Raw genomic sequence first — 21,488 nt, forward strand, 5'->3', positions numbered from 1 at the left:
TTGATTTCAACAAGTTTTTACCAACTTATGTACCTAACTAAGAGGCAGTATGGTAGCGATAAAGCATTTGTCTCTTACTCAAAAAGACCTTCAAATGCAAAGGAAAGGGCAGTCAAGAAATACAAGATTATCTTACAAACCACTTAAAACCATAAAGTGGAGTGGAATAATACAAGGTATTCCAAAAGTCTTGGTTCAGCTTTAAGTTAATTGCTCTAAGATTTTTGGAACACCTTGTACTAGTCCAAAAAGCAAAGGAGTTAAAATTGCAACCCAAAATGACATAGCTTACAAGTCTGAGTCTACTCATCAATGTAGAAATATAGGCATTTAACAAAATAGAGGTGTCAGGGGTATTTCTGAAAATCATACACTCGCCTGTACACACATAAACACATACACACACACACACACACACACACACACACACGCACACACTCCCAACACATAGGAAAAAGGTAAATAAGTTGTTACTAAGACCAAAGTAAATAAATCAATTACCTCATGTCTAAAAGTAATATAAAGAAGAAACAGAAACCTTGACCTTAATCTTAATATCAAGACACTTAATATCAAGAGATACATAATGCAGCATAGCATGACTTATGTTTGCCAAAAGTGTCTGTCACTGTCAGAGGCTGTCCAAGGCAGCTGGTAGTTAAGATTCCATGACAACTTAGAAGGAGGTCTTCAGTGATATACCACAGGAATTTGTCATAAGTCCAATAATGTTTTAGCTTTTTTTGTAAAAGACTTGAATAAAGACATAGATAGAATGTTTCTGAAATCTGCAAAGGACACAAAGTTAAGAGGGATAGCTAACATACTGGATAACGGAATCAGGATTCAAAAAGATCATAAGAGGTTAGAAGACTGAGTTAAGTCTAATAAGCTGAAATGAAAAGGTTAAAATAAGTTCCTACAATTGGTTCAAAAATTTCACAAGTTTAACATGAGGAAGACTTATTATTGGTCTGAAAAAGTTGGAAGGGTTTTAACTAACTCTAAAAACATTATAATTCAACAGTATAATGTGGCAACCAAGAGAGAGAGTTATACTACATTAGGATAGACAAAAGGGTCCAGGGAGCTGAGAATCATAATATATATCACTGATCAGTATACTTCTGTGGCATTCATTTGGCTATGGACATCACATAATATGAAATTAGAGAGTATCTAAAGAAGGGTAATTCAAATGTTGAAGGGTTTTGAATCATGCTCTATAAAGATATTAAGAGAAGGATCCTAGATTTGGGGAATTTGAGGAAGATAATATGAGAAATGTGTAATAGCTGCCTTCAGGATCTAAAGGATTATCAGCTGGAAAAGGGATTTGACATTTTCTGCTTGACGCCAGAGGGTAAAACTAAAAAGAATGGGTAGAAGTCTCAAAAAGGCAAATTTAGGCTCAGAATAAAGAAAAAAAACCTTCCTAATAATTAGAACTGTCCAAAAGTGGAATGGACTGCCTCAAGAAACAGTAGATTTTCCTTCATTAAATGTCTCTATGTAAACTAAATGACCACTTATCAGGTATGTTGAGAAGATTCTTGTTCAGGTATAGGTTGGACTAGATGGTCTCTTTAAGCTCCTGTCAAGCCTGTGGTTCTATGAGTTGAAGTGGAATAGGAATTCCTTATAGACAGTGAAGTCCTCCAGACATTCCCATTTTTGGATGACATAGTACCAACTGCATTAAGACCTGGAATACTATAGAATTTCCTAAATGAGACCCATAAACTCAAAAGGATTCAGTTTAACTATCTATACTGGAAAAATCAACTGGATATAGAATTCCCTACTGACCAGACTATGGCATGCAGCTAGAAGGAAAGCCCATAGAACTGGTCCATCAGTAGAGTCTAACTAGGAAAAATCCTGCACACAGACAATAAGCTGAGATGAAAATAACAAACTGAATTTCAATTGGGAAATTGTTAGAGCTTTAAATTTTCCATAGTTTCTTCTTGAGAAAAAGGCTCACGTAAGGAAAAAATACTGATCTCTCTTATTTTTACAAGACTTTCATTTATTTGACCTCTATTCCCAGGCCATCTATAACTCCTGCAATAGATACATTCTTCTCCCTTCCCTATTTTCGCCCCTTGGTGAATAAATTCAACTACACATTATCCTCTAACAAATGAGTTCTTTGCCCCTTGTCCTATTACATATAATGCCCTAACAAACCCCAACCTTGGATGGGTTGCAGTTCACTCCTTCTCAGTGATTTCATCCTATCTCCTCCAGAAGAACCTCTCTACCTTCCCCTCTCTTCCTCTTAACACTAATCTTCAATCTCTTTGTATTTACTGACTGCTTCCCTTCTATTTACAATCACACTCAAATTTCTCTTCTATCAGCCTATATTTCTCATCCCCTGCTCAGCTAAACTCTTTGAAAAACTCTTTGAAATCTATACTTGGTGCCTCTACTTCCTTTCATCTCATTCCAATAACTCTACAATCCAACTTCTGATTGTATTGTTCAATTGAAACTGATTCCTCCAAATCTAATGGGCTTTTCTCACTTCTCACTGTTTTTCATTTCTCTGTAGCTTGACACAGCTGATCACCTTGCTCTCCTGAATATTCTCATTTCTCAAGGTTTTTGTGATATTGTTCTCCTGTTTCTCTTACTAGTTTGACTAATTATGTCTCAGTTGTTGAATCTTCATCCAGGTCATACCTATCAAACTATGGGTATCTCATAAGGCTCTGTCTCGGGTCTTCTCTTCTCCTTTTATACTACTGCACTTGGGGATCTCATCAGTTCCCATGATTCAATTATTATCTTCTATGCAGATGGTTCTTAAATCTACTTATTGCCCTTATCCAACCTCTTTTCTAACCACTGGTCTCAAATCATCTGCCTATTAGACATCTAGAACTGGTTGTCCTGTAGACATTTTAAACTCAACACGTCAAAAACTGAGCTCATTTTCTTTTTCCTCCAAAACCTCTCCTTTTCCTAAATTTCCTATTATTACTATTAAGGGTGCCAGGTACATCCTCCTGGTTACCAGGTGACTAAGCAATGAGGCAACCTTTGTGTCCATCTTCAACTTCTCAATGAAGTCTGCGATACTTAATCCTTCCAGGGTCACCATATTTCACTGGGAAAATCCTAAACACTGATTTTATTTCATTATCAACAATGATATAAAATAATCCTGAGGCAAAAATTTTAAAATTTTCTTGAAAAACTGTTAGATCAAATGTTTATCAAGACGAGATTTATCTCAATTTCCAGTGACTCCCTATCTCCTGATAACAAGTAAAAAAAAACAAAGGAAAAAACCATCCTTTTTCTTTAAAATGATTAAAATGTCTTTTTTTTTTAAATGAGATGTTTCTCCCTTACTAGTGAACTAGTGATCTGGGGTATATTATTGAGATCTTGGGAGGAAGGTGGGAGGAAAGAAAGATTCTCCCCTCTGGAATAGACTAGAAAGCTATTCAATTTCACTACACTGTACTTCTGGTAAAGAGGCAAAGTGTAGAGTGCAAGGTAGTAAAATAGAGTGAAAATGGAGAATGATTAAACAGGAGGTAAAAGAACACATGCTAAACCTCCCATAAAGCATGTATTTTGGTGAAAGTGTGTCTTAGTCTTTCCTCAACTCTGATTTCATTACATGATCAAACTTCTCTAAGCCTCATGTCTAAAGAATTAAGCTTGAGGGAAGGGTGTGGGGAAAGACCATGTGCTACTCCATAAAAACAGCTCATTTTAAAACTCTGCTGCCAGATATACATGTTTTACGAGTAAGACCTCAGATAATCCTTTGATTAAGAAACCTCTTGGTTAACTATGTTATAATGCTGCCAATTTTAAGGGTCTAATGTCCCAAATATGCTGATTATATTTTTGTTCCTGATTGAATATAATCAGAAATAACTCAGAGAAAAATAAGAAAAAGGACTGGACAAGTTCAATTTAAGTTAAATTAAGGTTCCATTTTTTACTTCTATCATGTCTTCTTACCAAACATTTCACCCAATCCCAAGAGTTATTGCTTCAAATCAATGAAAATAAACACGAGTATCACCTACATACAAGGAAGTATGGATAATAAAAAGACGATTAAAACTGCTCCTGGCTTCAACGATCTTTAGATCTTAATGGAGGGGAACACATGCAATAATAGCTCTTATTTACAGTTAACGGTCAATTTCCCATCATCATTCTATGCAAGTATTATTATCATCATTTTATAAATGAGGAAACCAAGGTTAAGTGTGAGCAGCAGAACCTATCACGTTATTTGTGCACAACCAAAATACAAAGTGATCTGTAATAAGTACAAGCAAAATGTTTTATAAGAGTTCAGAGGCAGACGGTTTCATTTCTGAAGGAGAGTCAGGGAAAACTTCATGGAGAAGGCAGTGTTTCACCTGAACACAAAGTATAGGCAGGATTCAGAAGGAAGAGATGGAAAGAAAAGCCATTCTAGGCAGATATGAAAAAGCAGGCTATATTTGGGTTGTGTACAAGGCTAGAAAGTTAGGCTGGGGCCAAATTATGAAGAACCTTCAATACCAGATTATTTGGAAGTCATGTGGTAGTCATGATAAAACACTCAATGTTTTAAAGAAGGAAATTATATGATCAGGAATGTGATACAGGAAAATAACCTAGAAGCAGTTTAGACTGAAGAAGAATCAAAAAGCAGGGATACAAGTTTGCAAAAGTTCAACAGATGATGAAAGCCTAAAACTGGAGAGGGCAGTTCAAATCAAGTAATCTAACATTTATTAAGTAACTACTATATCCCTGGTACTGTGCTAGATACAGGAATACAAAGACAAAAGCAAAACAATTTCTATCCTCAGGTAGTTTACATTCTACTGTGGGGGTTAAATAAACTAATAGATACATAAATAGGAGATGCATGAATCAAGCAAACAAAAAGCATTTATTAAATGCCTACATTGTGCCTACAATGATGTTGGGTGCAGAAATATGAAGTCAAAAAGAAGATTATCACTCTTCTTAGGAAGCTGATATCCTACTGTATAGTAAGTTCAAATAAGTAAACACAATATCTATACAGAATAAATATAAAGTTATGGGGGGGGGGGCACTAACAAATAGAGGATTGAGCAAAGGCCCTTTGAAGGAGACAGTATTTGAGCAGAGCCTAAAGGGAGCTAATATTCCAAGTGGTAGAAGAGAGGAGAGAGAACATTCTAGGAGTAATAGGACAGGCTATAAAGAGGCACAGACAAGGATATAATGTGATGACTTGAGAACAGCAAATAAAGCAGTCTGATTAGGGTTTAGATTCTAAGTTCAAGTTTTACAAAACAAATCCTTTTACTAAAGGGATTTGTCCTGCGAAATTGGGATTCAGTCAAAGGAACACACCTGAGGACCTAGAGCACCACATGTGGCCTCAGGTTCCCCATCCCTGGTTTAGAGTAAGTGAAGAGGAGTAATGTATTCTAAAGGCTTAAAATTCCTATTTTCTCTAATCAATCATCCAAGTCATGTTCTCAAGGCTCTTAACCATCTTGGGTGTCTTCTTGATTTCTCTCCTTTCTGAAATAGACCCATAATAGAATACTAAAAATAGAACCTGATCAAAGCAAAGGAAAGTGAGTATGTTATTTCCCTAGCTGAAAATAATAGACTAGAGCATGAGAAAGACAGAAATGCTAGAGATGTGGCTTTGAGAATGTGATGGAAGAAACTTTGGGGAACCTGGCATTATGTTAAATCATTGTTTTCAGGGTGATGAGGAAATACTTTAATGGTATATAATAGATATGTTTATTTCCAATGGAATAAAATATCCCCTTTCTGGACAGAGGAGGGAGAGTTTCTAGTTTGTTAAATGATTACATAGGAATGTGGGAGGATCACCAACATTCTGCCACTAATAAGGCTTCCTGAACAAATTTGAGATAGCAAAACAGACAGAATGAGCTTGGTGCAGGATGCCCAGGTAGATGAATTCTAAACTGGAAGGGGGTTTTCTGAGGTACATATGATGCTGTTGTGTTTTGAGGGCTAAAGGGCAATCAAATATCATGGCACAGGCTTCCAACCTAAAGAGGAATATGTGGATCAATCTAAGTCTAGGGAAGCTTCAATTAAGTATTAACTAACAAATTTAGGCATCATAGAATTATACAACGTAGAAATTTTTTTTCATATAAACCTCTAATTTGTTTATATAGATACTTTTTAATTCATACTCTCTTTTCTTACACAATATATCTTTGATTAAATCCTAGATAACTCTGATCTAGAAAGGAAAAGACACAGTAGGTACTAAAATCAGATACCCAGTTCACAGAAGAAAGGGGAAAGGTATTAGGGATCAAATACAACAGAACTTGAAACCTAGAAAGCCCTGCAGATCTAAAGGCAAGAAGGTCTTAGACCAGGAGTGATGTTTAGAAATTACTAAGAGAGGAAGCCTTAGGGGTCAAGGGCAAAACAAGTGGATTGGTTTTCAAGAAGGAACTATTCCTCAAGAAACTGGTGTAGTTCAGCAAAACTTGAATCCCAGTCAGATCCTTTCCAGAGAGCAATTCAACAAATCTACATGTATTAAATATCTACTCTGTCCCACAAACTGTGCTTGGTTCTAAAGTATTCTATGTAGAGAGAATAATTAAGTCTTAGAAGTAAGAGAGAGAATGTAAAGATAGTAGAAACATATAGTTGGAACTAGAGATAAGAAAACATTTGGTTTTTTCCTTCTAAATATATCCCCAAAGGCAAAGGGAAGTGAGAAGAAAGAGAATAAAAATTTGCCAGTTACACTGAACAGTAACTGGGAAATGCATTTTTATGACCAAAAAAAGAAACCAGTTTCTATTAGAAATTAACTAAGTGAAAGAACCTCAAACCACTGTCTTTCTCACAAATTGGCTTTAGAAGTGGCAAACTCAGTTTAAAAAAAAAGAACTTGTAAATTAATAGTTGGAGAGTATAATGAATATCTGGTTTTCAAAATTCACTCCCAGATAAGAAAGGTAAGCATAACCTCAAAAGAAAAATCTAAAAAACTGACATTTCAAGATGCCTATATAAAGCTAAATTTCATAAATAGATACTACTCATTCAAATTCTAGTCTAAGTTTACTTAATTTCAAAATGTGGCTCCAGCTTACCTTTCCAGGCTTCTTATATATTACTATCTGTCACACAACGTTTGGTCCAGTCAAACTGATCTCCTAACTGTTCCTCCCATATCCCACCTGTGTTCCTTTACACAGGTTATCCCCCATTCCAAAAACTCCTCTTTTCATTTCCACCTTTAAGAATCTCTAGTTTCCTTTAAAAGCTTCACTCAGGAACCACATCTCTTAATAAGGCCTTTCCTGATACCCCTAAAATTATCTTGTAGTGACTGTGCATAATTTTGTAATCATTACGCTTACATGTTGGTTTTCCCCTAGAAAGTAAAATCCTTGGGAACAAGAGCTAAATCACTTTGCCTGTGTCTTCAATGCCCAGCATAGAACCAGTAGTACAGGAGTAGGGGGGCACTTGTTGAATGAATGACTTTCTAAGAGATTCCTTTTAATGCAATTGTCTGGCAAACTATCTTCAAATGGCCACGAAACAGTCTTCTCATTTAAGTAATAAACTTTGGTAGTTTTGAAACATTTGCATTATCCAATGTAAACTAACTGTAGCATCTAGACCTAGGACATGGTCCAGGAACTCTATCTCTCCCTCCAGTCCCTCTAAGTGCTTTTGATAATCTGGGCTCACTTATAATGCTTTATTTCAAGAACACAAAGACGCAGAAAAAGCCACACCTTAGTTCCCCATGACCACTTAAAATGTTTCTATTACTACACAGACAATGGCATGTCTGAACCAGCGTTAAAATCCTCATTACTGGTAAGAAAAATATTAACAAAATATTTCTTGTCATAGATCTTAAATTGTTAAGCCTTGTCCAAAGCAAATAGCAAGTATCTCTTCACATGGCACGGACCTAAAGAAATTAAAAGTCAAAGCCACTGGAAGGAAATGATTAAGATTATAAAGAAAGTCTGCAAAGAAATTAAATTCTAAATTATTTGTGGAAGCAAAATGTTGGAGTGAAAAGCTAATTTAATAAGTCAAACACACGCCTATAAAAAACCAGGACACTAACCAGCAGGAGGAAAAAGAATATTCCCCCAAACATGGCACACATTTTCTATTAAACAACATATACAAAGCCAGTTCTTGAAAGGGAATACACATAAGGCTCTTTTAAATAAGTAAAAGGGGAGAAAGGGCCCTGGCATGAATAATTTACTAATATGGATTCCTTCATAATTTTAACTAAATTCTGAGGTCTTACAAGTATGAATCAAGTTTAATACTACGTGTACAGCAGATAAAAAGTGTAAAATGCCTATACATGTACATGTGTGACTGATATTATAAATATATACAAAATTTCCTTGATTTTCCCACTTGTATATAACAGGTCAGAAAATGGATAGAACCAGAGAAGCTGCCATGTGGCAGATTTTAATTTTCAATCAGAATCGGTCAGATTTCCCTTTTTACTATCTATCACTGTCCTAACCTTAGAATAAGTGTGAAATCTTTCTGAAAGGGGATAATTTACCAGCTCAGTTTCCAAACTATTTAAATAAATTTGATGTGAATTTGTCTTTCAATTACCTATAATTCCTGAAACACATAACCATCAGATATTAGGAGATGGGAAGATACTTCTCTCAGCTTTCAAATTTGCACATCACATACCTTGGACTATCTTTGGAAGATTGGACACAGATTAAAGGTAACTGGGGAAATGAACCACCCACCAAGGTAAGAGACTCCCCTGGACTAAACTAGCTTCTTCTACAGATAAGTATCTTTAAAAGGTACCGTTTTGAAATTTTTTAATGAGGAGAAATTTTTATGAAGTGTAACAACAAATTATTTAGCCAAGAAAAGGAAGAAGATTGCTAAGGAAGCCTCTGTCATTGCACAGAGACAGTTTTCAAGATCAAGAAAGGAAAAGAGTAGCTGATGCAATGTGAAATCTGAACCACTTCAGGATTACTATTCCAGACTAAAGCAGCTTGTCATAGCGACGGGACAGAGTATAAAATGGAAACAAAACCTGTCTGCATCATGTGGGAAGCCACAAAGTGGATACACTGCACTTTCTCTCAGAAACAAGAAGACAAGAGAATGTGGAGAACACAGCCTATTCCTGCACCTAGGCTGTTAGTTGCTAGTAACTACAAGCTGCCAAATCACTGCCACAGGAAAGCCCCAGACTCCCTCTCCCTTGCCATGCAGGGCAGACAAAAGAAAGAGGCTGCAGGTGCACAAAAACAAAATGGCACAAAACAGGCTGAAAAGTACAAGGCTGAAGGTGCTGCATTAGCTTACCATACGTCTCCGATCTACTCTCCTCTGAACTAGACTTTGTCTTCTTGGAGGAGCTGTCTGCACAAAAGCGGGAGAAAAGGAGAAAGATATAGAAAATATGGAGACTGACGTAAGGAGAAAAAACTTTATGAAAAAAGAATGAATCATGATCAGGTTAAATCGTGCAAAACACAAACAAGGTATGAACACCACTAGTGACAGCATTTAGAACAAGCCATGAACAACACATTCTAAAGATTTACCATGGAAAAGACAATTAAAAACACATTTATTCATACAATGACACATGGATAGAGAAATTCTTTAGAATAGAGCTCTGATGATTATAAAGGCACAGATACTAAACAGGATAATATCCTTAATGTAGACCAATGAACATAACTTCCCTAAATCTGTCTTTGGAAAGAAGAATTCAACAGATCAGCAATACACCAACAAATCAATTTAACAAAACCATCAGTACTCTTTTTTTTTTTTTTTTTTGGAGTGAGGTAGAAACTTGTGGTCCCTAAACAGTAACTACTGTGACTAAAGGAAAAGTCACTGGGTCCCATGATCTTAAAATTATATGAGAAAACAGGGAATGTTCTCTCTCAAACTGAGATTCAGCTTAGTAACACATTATATACTCCTTCCATCCAAATCTCCTAAATTGACCACAACAAATATTTCTATTTTTTCTATCCAAAAAGGTAGGGAACTATAGAAATTGTTATTAACTTCTCATAGATTAGCATTCCTTTGTTGGATAAGATTTGTTAGCTACAAGCTCACATTAAACACTTTATTCCCTAAAAAAGGGAACAGTAGCTTATTTAAAAAAAGAAAAGTTGCTGTGAGCCATTCTTACATTGAAACATGAACTCTGTTTACTTTCCTTTAAAAACAGGTTTCTACTCACATGTCCTGGACAAGCAACATCCTTTCTTTGACTGATCTTCTCTCACAATCCCATAAATACACAACTGAATATTATACCATGGGGGGCACACTTACATGCACGCGTGCACACACACACACACACACACACACACACACACACATACACACATCTCAAAGGTCATAAAAGAATCAGACAGTTTTATAAACTAAATGCTTAAATGGATTTATGTGTAGTGGGAGTTAAAAAGAAGGAAGGGAGGCTCTAAAGGTGTGTATACAGGTAGGTGTAAGTGTATTAAACAGTAAATTTACCTGTTGAAAGCAGATTCCGAATGACCAGAAACAAGAGGTTCAAGAAACACTATTTACATAAAAGTCAAATGCATTCCTACTCAAAAACTGACATGCATAATGAATGTTTCAAGAAGACACTCAAAATTACTAAGATTTAATGTTAAATATTTCTGTGTATATAGGACACCTTTAAAACTTACCACAATAGAAACAAGGAAAAGTACCCACTATACCCTTGCTTTTCAAAAATTAGATCAATTATTTATTTCGATTTCACCCCAAATGCTAATTAATCCAGCACCATATTTTGAAAAATTACATATCTTTGCATTCATGATATATTTTGGGCCCATATATGTTGTTTTTATGCTGAACCTATGACAAGAAACACAACACCTACTTATATTGTTACTGTGGGGAAAAAATAGTTACTAAATTCTATATAAATAGACTGTGGTGAGAAACAAAGCCTATCTGTGTTCTTTTAAAACAAAGGTTTAATTCCACTGCTAGAAGTCATTACATGTCTACTAATTTCCTGAATGCCAGGAGTTACTTAAGCGGCTTTATGTCAAACTCTTCTATGCTATCTACTCTTAAAATGAAGATGATGGTTGTTACCTGTGGGGTCAAAGTCATGTGATGTACTGCGTTCAACTTTCTGCTTCTTGTCTGTCGGAGACTCTCGGGTCAAAATACTTGCATGCCTAAATTTAAAATAGATAATAAACAGCTAAGTAAATAAGCAAATAAATGGTTAGATGGATAGATATATACACATATAAAATAACTTAATGTCAATTTCTGAATCACTAGGATACAAACTTTGCAAAAGCCTAAAAGGTGAGTTTTAAAGTAGGAACAAGGAAGAAGAAAGCAATTCTCTTTTGCCCTACACTAATTTGTCTGTCCTACTTTTTTTCTTCCTCTATTCTCAAGTGGCTTAAAGCTTTAGTCTCTCCAACATGTAATATATAATATATTTCTTCAGTAATTAAATATATTTGTAAACATTTGAAATACTATTTACTCTTTAGAGTTCACATCTGTATCTACACAAAGGTTTGTTCAAAAATTTTCGTAGGTTCATAAAAGATTGACCATTATTATTTTCACTTGACAGACAGGAATGCAGGTATTTAGGAGACGCAGCTGGAGCAAATTTTAAAAACAAAAACAAAACACTGGATTTAAGAGTGGAAGACATAGGTTCAAACTCCATCTCTGATAACAGTCATGCTACTATAGGCAAATCACTTAGTCTCTCGTAACCCTCATTTTCTTCAACTGTAAAATGGGGATAAAAACATTTGCAATGTCTATGCAGCAGTGCTAGCTAAAAAGTACTTTATAAATTGTAAAAGTTTTTTCTATGTATGAATTGTTATTAATTTCTCTATTCAATAAGCATCAATTAAGCACCTACTCTAGGACTCTACCTGTGCCAAACTCTGAGATTATAAAACCTACACATATTAATAGCCAGGGTCAAATTCTCTATTACCACTGCAGTCTTGTCCACCTATTCTAAAAGACAGATAGCCAGTCAGAGGGCCAAGGTAATATCAGCTTGTCTAAAATAATGAAAGCTTATCTAAAGCTCAGGCCAAAGAAACCTCAGCTAACCACTGTAAGTCTTGATGGAACTAGAAGTATTATTTATTTTAAAGTATAGTCTGGTCAAAATCCTGATCAAGTAATAATATATAATGGTTATTTAATCATTAGAAGAACCAATACTGGCACTAAATTATTCTTTGCCCAGTTTATTCTAGATGGAAAATAAAAGCTATTTTATTGTCTGTGAAGCATTAAATAATTTTTTAAACAATTATGTTAAAATAAGAGAATAATTGTTGAAGTAAAAGTATTGAAGAAAAGGAGAACTAGTTCTTTTATCCCTGGATGTATTTTACATGTATATATTACATATCTGAATTTAAATTTAAATTTTGTGTAAAGTTAAAATTCCTTAAATATTTAAAAGTTATCCCCAAGAGATCATAAAAATGGGAAAGGGTCCCACATGTACAAAAATATTTATAGCAGTACTCTTTGCCCAAAACTCGAAATCAAAGGGATGCCCATCAATTGGGGAATGGCTAAATAAATTATGGTATATGAATGTAATGGAGTACTACTGCGCCATAAGAAATGATGAACAAGAAGACTTCAGGGAGGCCTGGAAGGACTTATATGATCTGATGCTGAGCGAAAGGAGCAGAACCAGGAGAACTCTGAGCACAGCAACGACCACAATGTGCGAGAGTTTTTTTCTGGTAGACTTGGAACTTCGTAATAAAGCAAGAACTTAAAAAAAAAAAAATTCCCAATGGTTTTCTGAAGCAAAATGCCTTCCACACTCAGAGAAAGAACTATGGAATTCATTCGCAGAATGTAGCAGATCATGTTTGTGTGTTTGTGTGTGTGTGTGTGTGTGTGTGTGGGTGTGTGTGTGGGTGTGGGTGTGGGTGTGGGTGTGGGTGTGGGTGTGTATGTATTATGTTTTGATTTGTTATATGATTTCTTCCATTTATTTTAGTTCGTCTACATAGCATGACTATAGTGAAAACATATTCAATAGGAAAGTATATGTAGATCTCATACTGAATTGTATGCTGTCTTGGGCAGGAAGAGGGGTTGTGGGGGGTAAGTGTGGGGGGGTAAAAATCTAAGTTTTATAGTAGTGATTGTAGAACATTAAAAAAATAAATAAAATAATTTTTAAAAAAGAACATCTGAAAAAAAAATTTTAAAGTTAATCAAGATTTTTGTGATATACCAGCATGCCAGAACATATTTCTTAAAATAAGGCCACCTGCACTCACATACATGCTAAAAAATTCTGAACTGGCAATAAACTTTACTATCACCTCCAAACTAGTTAATTTCTTAAAATAGTTAGAAAGACTGCAAAATGAAGTATGCTCATAGGCTACAACCCTAAATACCACTTAACACCGGTTTATCCAGAAAATGACCAGTATTTTAAAATCAACTGAAAATACATTATTAAAGCAATGCTATTTTGTAAAAATAAGGAACATTAGGTACCTTTTACAACTGTTAAATATTCTGTTATTTTGAAGGTTTTAAAAAAAACTGAATCCTTTTCTGCAATTCACTTTTTTAACCCTAATATAATTAAATAAAAATGCAAGCTGTGATGTTTTAAAATGAATTCAAAATATATGCCTAACTCTTATAACATATGACTGAGAAACTTTTAAAAGTTTACTGTACTGAACAACTTACCTTATAGGTTTTTTGAGGGGAAACCTGAAACAAAAAAAAAAAAGTTAACAGTGAAACAGCTTCTTCTAATACTGCATCAAACAGCCTAAGCTGGGAGTTTGTTTTCATCTAAACCTATATTTTAATTGATACAGGGGAACTCCACTGATGGAAAATACCTCCACCAATACAGATGAGAAGCTCAACTGTAGGGGAGGCCTTAGAGAGTTGCCTAGGGTAATTCAAACAAAGGACTAAGATTCAGTCAAAGTGCCTTGCTTGGATTCAAAGGACAGCACTTGAGGACCCAGAAGGCCACAGGTTCCCCACCCCTGTTCGAGTCTGTTTAGGGTAGAATAATAACAATAGTAAGCACTATCCTCTTTTTTATTTAAAATTTTACCTATCCATATACATATATATACACATACATATAGACACATCTTTGTGCGTGCGCACACACACACACACACACACACACACTCACTCACTCACTCTCTCTTTACGATTTGCAAAAGTACTTTATATATATTCTCTATTTAACCATAAGTGGGGTCAGAAAATGAGTCAGAAGAAGACTGCAGGGAACCCTTTGCTAGCACTGGACACATGACTCTACCACACTGCACATGCTCAGCTGGAGGTCACAGTCCCAGAAGCATTAGCATACTAGGGCAGGGACCCTGATCACAGATTCAGGGCAGTGAAGACTGCTTGTGTTAACTCACAGACTAAAGGACAGGCCAAAAGGACAGTGACCAGACTTCTCCTATGATTGTACCACCTCGGAAAAACTGAAAAACTACAGACCCCCAGAACTAGCTCTTAAAATATCAGCAAGAAAGGTCTGGAGCTTAGGTCTGTGTTTCCTTCACCCCAAATGAAAGCTGAACTTTAACAAAAAGTTGTAAGTCAAGATACAGGCTGGAAAAATGAGTGAAGAACAAAAGAACCTGACCCTAGAAAGTTACTATGGCGGCAGGGAAGATCAAGATACAAATACAGAAGAAAACAACAAAGTCAAAATCGCTACATCCAAAGCCTCACAGAAAAATGTGAATTGGTTACAGATCCAAAACAAATTCCTGGAAGAGCTCAAAGAGGTTTCAAAAATCAAGAGAGGTAGAGTAAAACCTGGAAAAGAAATGGCAGTGACGCAAGAAAATTATGAAAACCAAGTCAACAGCTGGCTAAAACAGGTACAAAAAAACCCCCTATAAATAAATAACACCCTAACAAAAAAGAAATAGCCAAATGGCAAAAGAATAACAAAAATACACTGAAGAATTCCTTAAAAATCAGAATTGGTCAAATGGAAAAAGAGGTACACAAATTCAGTGAAGGAAAGAGCGCCTTAAAAAATAAAACTGACCAAATTAAAAGGTGGTACAAAAGCTCAATGAAGAAAATAATTTCTTAAAAATTAGAATTGGGTAAGTAGAGTTATAACTTTCTGAGACATGAATAAAAAACAAAACAAAGCCAAAAGAATGAAAAAATAGAAGAAAATACAAAATATCTCATTGGAGAAACAATGAAGCAGGAAAATAAATACAGGAGAGATAATTTTAAGAATTATTGGACTACCTGAAAGACATGATCCAAAAAAAAGGGAGGGGAGGGCTAGATATCATCTTTCAAGATATTTTCAAGGAAAACTGCCCTGAGATCGTGGAACCAGAGGATAAAATAGAAATGTAAAGGATTCACTAATCAAAGAGATCACAAAATGAAAACTTCCAGGAATATTAAAGTCAAATTCCAGAGACCCCAGGTCAAGGAGAAAATACTGCAAGCAGAGAGAAAAAAACAACACAAATAATATGGAGCCAAAGTCGGGATAACATAAGATTTGTTGGCTTCTATATTAACGTGGGAGCTGGAATGTGATATTTTGGAAGGCAAAGGAGCATGGATTACAACTAAGAATCACCTACTTAGCAAAACTGAGTAAAATCATTATGGGAAAAAATAGATATTCAATGAAATAGAGGACTTTCAAGAATTCCTGAAGAAAAGATCAGAAAACAGAAAATCTGACTTTCAAATATAAGATTCAAGAGAAGGATAAAAAGGTAAACAGGAAAGAGAAATCATATGGGACTCAACAAGGCTAAAGTATATACATTCCTACCATGGAAGATGATATTTTTAATTCATAAGGACTTTATCATTATTAGGACAGTTAGAAGAAGGAATATACAAGTATGAGATAAACATGACGGGATGATTTAAAAAAAAATATAAAGAGCAAGAAAGAGGGACATAGGGGGCAGAACCAAGGTGGCAGAGTACAAGGACAGACCTGTAGAAGCTCTCCCCGCAAAACCCATAAAATACCTGTAAAAAATTACTCTCAACAAATTTCACAGCAGCAGAAGCCACAAAATGAAGGAGTGAAACAGATATCCAGCCCAAAGACAGCCTAAAAGGCCGACAGGAAAGATCTACCACGCCAGGCTCCAAGTGGAGCACAGCACACAAAGGACTGGAGCAGGGTTCAGAACTCTGAGTCACGGCAGCTGCCACAGTTCCCAGATTTCTCAACCCACAAACAACAAAGAAAGCTTCAGAGGTCACCAAGAAAGCTCTTTCACCTGGGTAAGAGGGGAGCATGGTCAGGCCCAAGCCCCAGGGAAATGGTAGTCACTGCAGCAGCATGCACTTTTGGAGCGCTTGGCCTAAAGATCCTAGGGGAATCAAGCAGCTAATCTGGGTCTCAGTCCTGAGTGGGCGTCCTGAGATGAGGAGGAGAGGTGGCATGGTGGAGCTGGTGGTGGCAGTGGGGAGGGAATCCTACTCGCAGATCCTGGACAGGAAAGGAGAAAACTCCTCTCCTTTGATTGTGATACCTTGGAAGAACTGAGAACTTATAGGTCCCTAGAGATATCTCAGAGAACAGCTACACAAAACCTCTGAAGCCTAGGGTAGTTTACCCTCCACTTTCTGAAAAAGGACTCAAAAAACACGTTCGCACAAATAAAGTCAGATCTAAGTGGAAAAACATCAGTTGTTCGTGGCTGTGCCAAGCCAATATAATAAAAATGACAATTCTAGCTAAATTAATTCACTTATTCAGTGCCATACCAAGCAGACTATCAGATAATTATTTTCTAGAGCTAGAAAAAATAATATCAAAATTCATCTGGAAGAACAAAAGGTCCAGAATATCAAGGGAACTAATGAAAAGAAATGCTAGGGGAGGTGACCTAGCCCTACCAGTACTCAAATTGTATTATATAGCAGCAACCATCAAAACTCCTTGGTACTGACTAAGAAACAGAGGGGTAGACCAGTGGAATAGGTTAGGTACTCAAGACACAGTAGTCAATGAATATAGCAATCTACTGTTTGACAAACCCAAGGACCCCAGCTTCTGGGAAAAGAACTCACTGTTTGACAAAAATTGCTGGGAAACTGGATAACAGTGTGGCAGAAACTGGGCATAAACCAATGCCTGACACCATACACAGGAATAAAGTTCAAATGGATACATGATCTGGGTATAAAGATTGATACTAGAAACAAATTAGGGGAGCAAGGAACAGTGTATTTGTCAGATTTATGGAGAATGGAGAAATTTTTGACTAAACAAGAGAGAAAGAACATTATGAAGTGCAGAGTGGGTAATTTTGATTACAATAAATTGAAAAGTTTTGCACAAACACACCTAATGCAACCAAGATTAGGAGGGAAGCAGAAAACAGATAATTTTTGTAACTGGTGTCTGTGATAAAGGCCTCATTTCTAAAATATGTAGAGAACTGAGTCAAATGTACAAGAATACAAGTCATTTCCCAATTGATAAATGGACAAAGGATATGAACAGGCAGTTTTCAGAGGAAGAAATTTAAGCTGATCCAACCATTCTGGAGAGCAATTTGGAACTCTGCCCAAAGGGCTACAAAAATGTGCACATCCTTTGACCCAGCAATATTGCTTCTGGGACTCTATCCCAAAGAGATCATAGAAATGGGAAAGGGCCCCACATGTACAAAAATACTTATAGCAGCTCTCTTTGTGGTGGCCAAAAACTGGAAATCAAGGGGATGCCCATCAGTTGGGTGATGACTGAACAAGTTGTGTTATATGAATGGAATGGAATACTATTGTGCTATAAGAAATGATGAACAGGAAGACTTCAGAGAGGCCTGGGAAGACTTATACAAACTGATGCTGAAAGGAGCAGAAGCAGGAGAACTTTGTACACGTCAACAATCACAGTGTGCGAGGAATTTTTCTGGTAGACTTAGTACTTCATTGCAATGCAAGGAGACTTAAAAAATTTCCAGTGGACTCTTGAGGCAAAACGCCTTCCACATCCAGAGAAAGAACTATGGAATTGGATTGCAGAATAAAGCAGACCTTTTTTTTTTTGGTATTATGTTTTTTTTTGATTTGTTTTATGGTCTCTCCCATTCATTTTAATTCTTCTATGCAATATGACTAAGGTGAAAATATATTTAACAGGAACGTATGTGTAGGACCTATATAAGACTGTATACCATCTCAGGATAAGGGACGGAGGGAAAAAAAAAATCTAAGACATATGGAAGTGATTGTAGAACACTGGAAACAAAATAGTTTAATTTTAAAAAAACTAAGAAAAAGGACTCAAAAGTCAAGTAATTGGCAGAGAAAATGCCTCAAAATGGGAAAAAAAATAAGACTGTAGAAGGTTACTTTTTTGGTCAAAAGGTATTTTCTTCCATCCTTTAGGATGAGGAAGAACAAAGCATACCATCAGTGGAAGACATCAAATTCAAGGATTCTAAACCTCTAAAACCTCCAAAAAAAAAAAATATGCAATCGTCTCAGGATATGGAAGAGTTCAAAAAGGATTTTGAAAATCAAGTAAGAGAGATAGAGGAAAAATTGGGAAGAGAAATAAGACAAATGTAAGAAAATCATGAAAAGTGAGTCAACAGCTTGCTGAATGGGACCCAAAAAAAGGCTGAAAAAAATATCACCGTTAAAAAAAGACTAAACCAAATAGCAAAGAGGTCCAAAAGCCAATGAGAAGAATGCTTTAAAAAGCAGAATTGGGGGCGGAGCCAAGATGGCGGAGTAGAAAGACACACATACACATAGCTCTGAACCCACAACCCACAGAACAGCTAGAGGGGACCAACTCACGGTGAATTCTGCACCCAGAGGCCACGGAATATTGGAGTAAGGGAGATTTCTGTTCCGGAGAGACCTACAAACCTCTCACGGGGGGGTCCTTCGCGCTGCGGACTGGGCGCCGGGACTGGGAGCAGAGGGTAGCCCTGCAGCGGCCGTGACACCGTGAGGAAAAGATCCGAGCGGGCTACGAGGACGGGATCTCCAGCGGCGGCACAAGCCCCTCCACCCACAGGTGACGGGGGTCGGTGAGAGAGTCTCTTTGGCGGGTCGAGAGGGGAGTGGGGTGCCCCCATGGCTCGGGCCCCCCCGGGAGATAGAAGCTGAGAGGCGGCTGCAGACAGGGGCTCCCCAAGCGGGCAGGAGCCTGGATCCATTATGGAAGGTCTGTACATAAACCCCCTGAGGGAACTGAGCCTGAGAGGCGGCCCTGCCCCAACCTGACCACCTGAACTTAATTCTCACACTGAATAGCAGCCCTGCCCCCGCCCAAAGCCCTGAGGCTGGAAGCAGCATTTGAATCTCAGTCCCCAAACACTGGCTGGGAGGACCAGGAGGCGAGGTGGGTGTGAGGAGAATATTCAGAGGTCAAGTCACTGGCTGGGGAGAATGCCCAGAAAAGGGAAAAGAAATAAAACTATTGAAGGCTACTTTCTTGGAGAACAGACATTTCCTCCCTTCCTTTCTGATGAGGAAGAACAATGCTTACCATCAGGCAAAGACACAGAAATCAAGGATTCTGTGTCCCAGCCCACCCAATGGGCTCAGGCCATGGAAGAGCTCAAAAAGAATTTTGAAAATCAAGTTAGAGAGGTGGAGGAAAAACTGGGAAGAGAAATGAGAGGGATGAAAGAGAAGCATGAAAAGCAGATCAGCTCCCTGCTAAAGGAGACCCAAAAAAATGTTGAAGAAATTAACACCTTGAAAACTAGCCTAACTCAATTGGCAAAAGAGGTTCAAAAAGCCAATGAGGAGAAGAATGCTTTCAAAAGCAGAATTAGCCAAATGGAAAAGGAGATTCAAAAGCTCACTGAAGAAAATAGTTCTTTCAAAACTAGAATGGCACAGATGGACGCTAAGGACTTTGTGAGAAAGACAGATATCACAGAACATAGCAAGAAGATTGGAAAAATGGAAGATAATGTGAAATATCTTATTGGAAAAACAACTGACCTGGAAAATAGATTCAGGAGTGACAATGTAAAAATTCTGGGACTACCTGAAAACCATGATCAAAAGAAGAGCCTAGACATCATCGTCCATGAAATTATCAAGGAAAACTGCCCTGAGATTCTAGAACCAGAGGGCAAAATAAATATTCAAGGAATCCACAGCATGAAAGAGATCCAAAAAGAGAAACTCCTAGGAACATTGTGGCCAAATTCCAGAATTCCCAGGTGAAAGAGAAAATATTGCAAGCAGCTAGAAAGAAACAATTCAAGTATTGTGGAAATACAATCAGGATAACACAAGATCTAGCACCCTCTACATTAAGGGATCGAAGGGAATGGAATAGGATATTCCAGAAGTTAAAGGAACTAGGACTAAAACCAAGAATCACCTACCCAGCAAAACTGAGTATAATACTTCAGGAGAAAAAATGGTCTTTCAATGAAATAGAGGATTTTCAAATTTTCTTGATGAAAAGACCAGAGCTGAAAAGAAAATTTGACTTTCAAACACAAGAATGAAGAGAACCATGAAAAGGTGAACAGCAAAGAGAAGTCATAAGGGACTTACTAAAGTTGAACTGTTTACATTCCTACATGGAAAGACAATATTTGTAACTCTTGAAACATTTCAGTATCTGGGTACTGGTTGGGAGTACACACACACACATGCACACACGCACACATACATAGAGACAGAGTGCACAGAGTGAATTGAAGAGGATGGGATCATATCTTAAAAAAAAAAATGAAATCAAGCAGTGAGAGAGAAATATTGGGAGGAGAAAGGGAGAAATTGAATGGGGCAAATTATCTCTCATAAAAGAGGCAAGCAAAAGACTTATTAGTGGCGGGATAAAGAGGGGAGGCGAGAGAAAAACATGAGGTCTACTCTCATCACATTCCACTAAAGGAAAGAATAAAATGCACACTCATTTTGATAGGAAAACCTATCTCACAATACGGGAGAGTGGGGGACAAGGGCACAAGCAGGGTGGGGGGAAGGATAGAGGGGAGGGCATGGGGAGGAGAATGCAATCCGAGGTCGACACTCATGGGGAGGGAAAGGATCATAAGAGAATAGAAGTAATGGGGGACAGGATAGGACGGAGGGAAATATAGTTAGTCCTATACAACACAACTAGTATGGAAATCATTTGCAAAACTACACAGATTTGGCCTATATTGAATTGCTTGTCTTCCAAAGGGAAGGGGTGGAGAGGGAGGGAGCTAAAGAAGTTGGAACTCAAAGTGTTAGGATCAACTGTAATGTTCTTACCACTAGGAAATAAGAAATACAGGTTAAGGGGTAAAGAAAGCTATCTGGCCCTACAGGACAAAAGAGAAGACGGAGACAAGGGCAGAGAGGGAGGATAGAAGAGAGAGCAGATTGGTCACAGGGGCAATTAGAAT

The 21,488-nt window shown here is 37.1% G+C and overlaps 1 protein-coding gene across 6 annotated transcripts in view; it reads right to left on the reverse strand.

Annotated features, from left to right (window-relative positions):
- Positions 1 to 21,488, reverse strand: part of ARHGEF12 (Rho guanine nucleotide exchange factor 12) — a 177,136-nt gene that overhangs the window by 71,249 nt on the left and 84,399 nt on the right. For 3 of the 6 annotated variants that reach the window (XM_072612938.1, XM_072612933.1, XM_072612934.1), the window contains exons 2-4: positions 13,804 to 13,827; positions 11,170 to 11,255; positions 9,373 to 9,429 (exon numbers count right to left, since the gene is read on the reverse strand). In XM_072612938.1, coding sequence (XP_072469039.1) covers positions 9,373 to 9,429; positions 11,170 to 11,255; positions 13,804 to 13,827 — 167 coding nt within the window. The remainder of the gene's footprint in view (positions 1 to 9,372; positions 9,430 to 11,169; positions 11,256 to 13,803; positions 13,828 to 21,488) is intronic. The other 3 variants (XM_072612935.1, XM_072612936.1, XM_072612939.1) reach the window with 3 other exon arrangements.

Source organism: Notamacropus eugenii, chromosome 5 (genome assembly GCF_028372415.1).
Source record: "Notamacropus eugenii isolate mMacEug1 chromosome 5, mMacEug1.pri_v2, whole genome shotgun sequence".
In the NCBI taxonomy this organism is placed as follows: Eukaryota; Metazoa; Chordata; class Mammalia; order Diprotodontia; family Macropodidae; genus Notamacropus; species Notamacropus eugenii.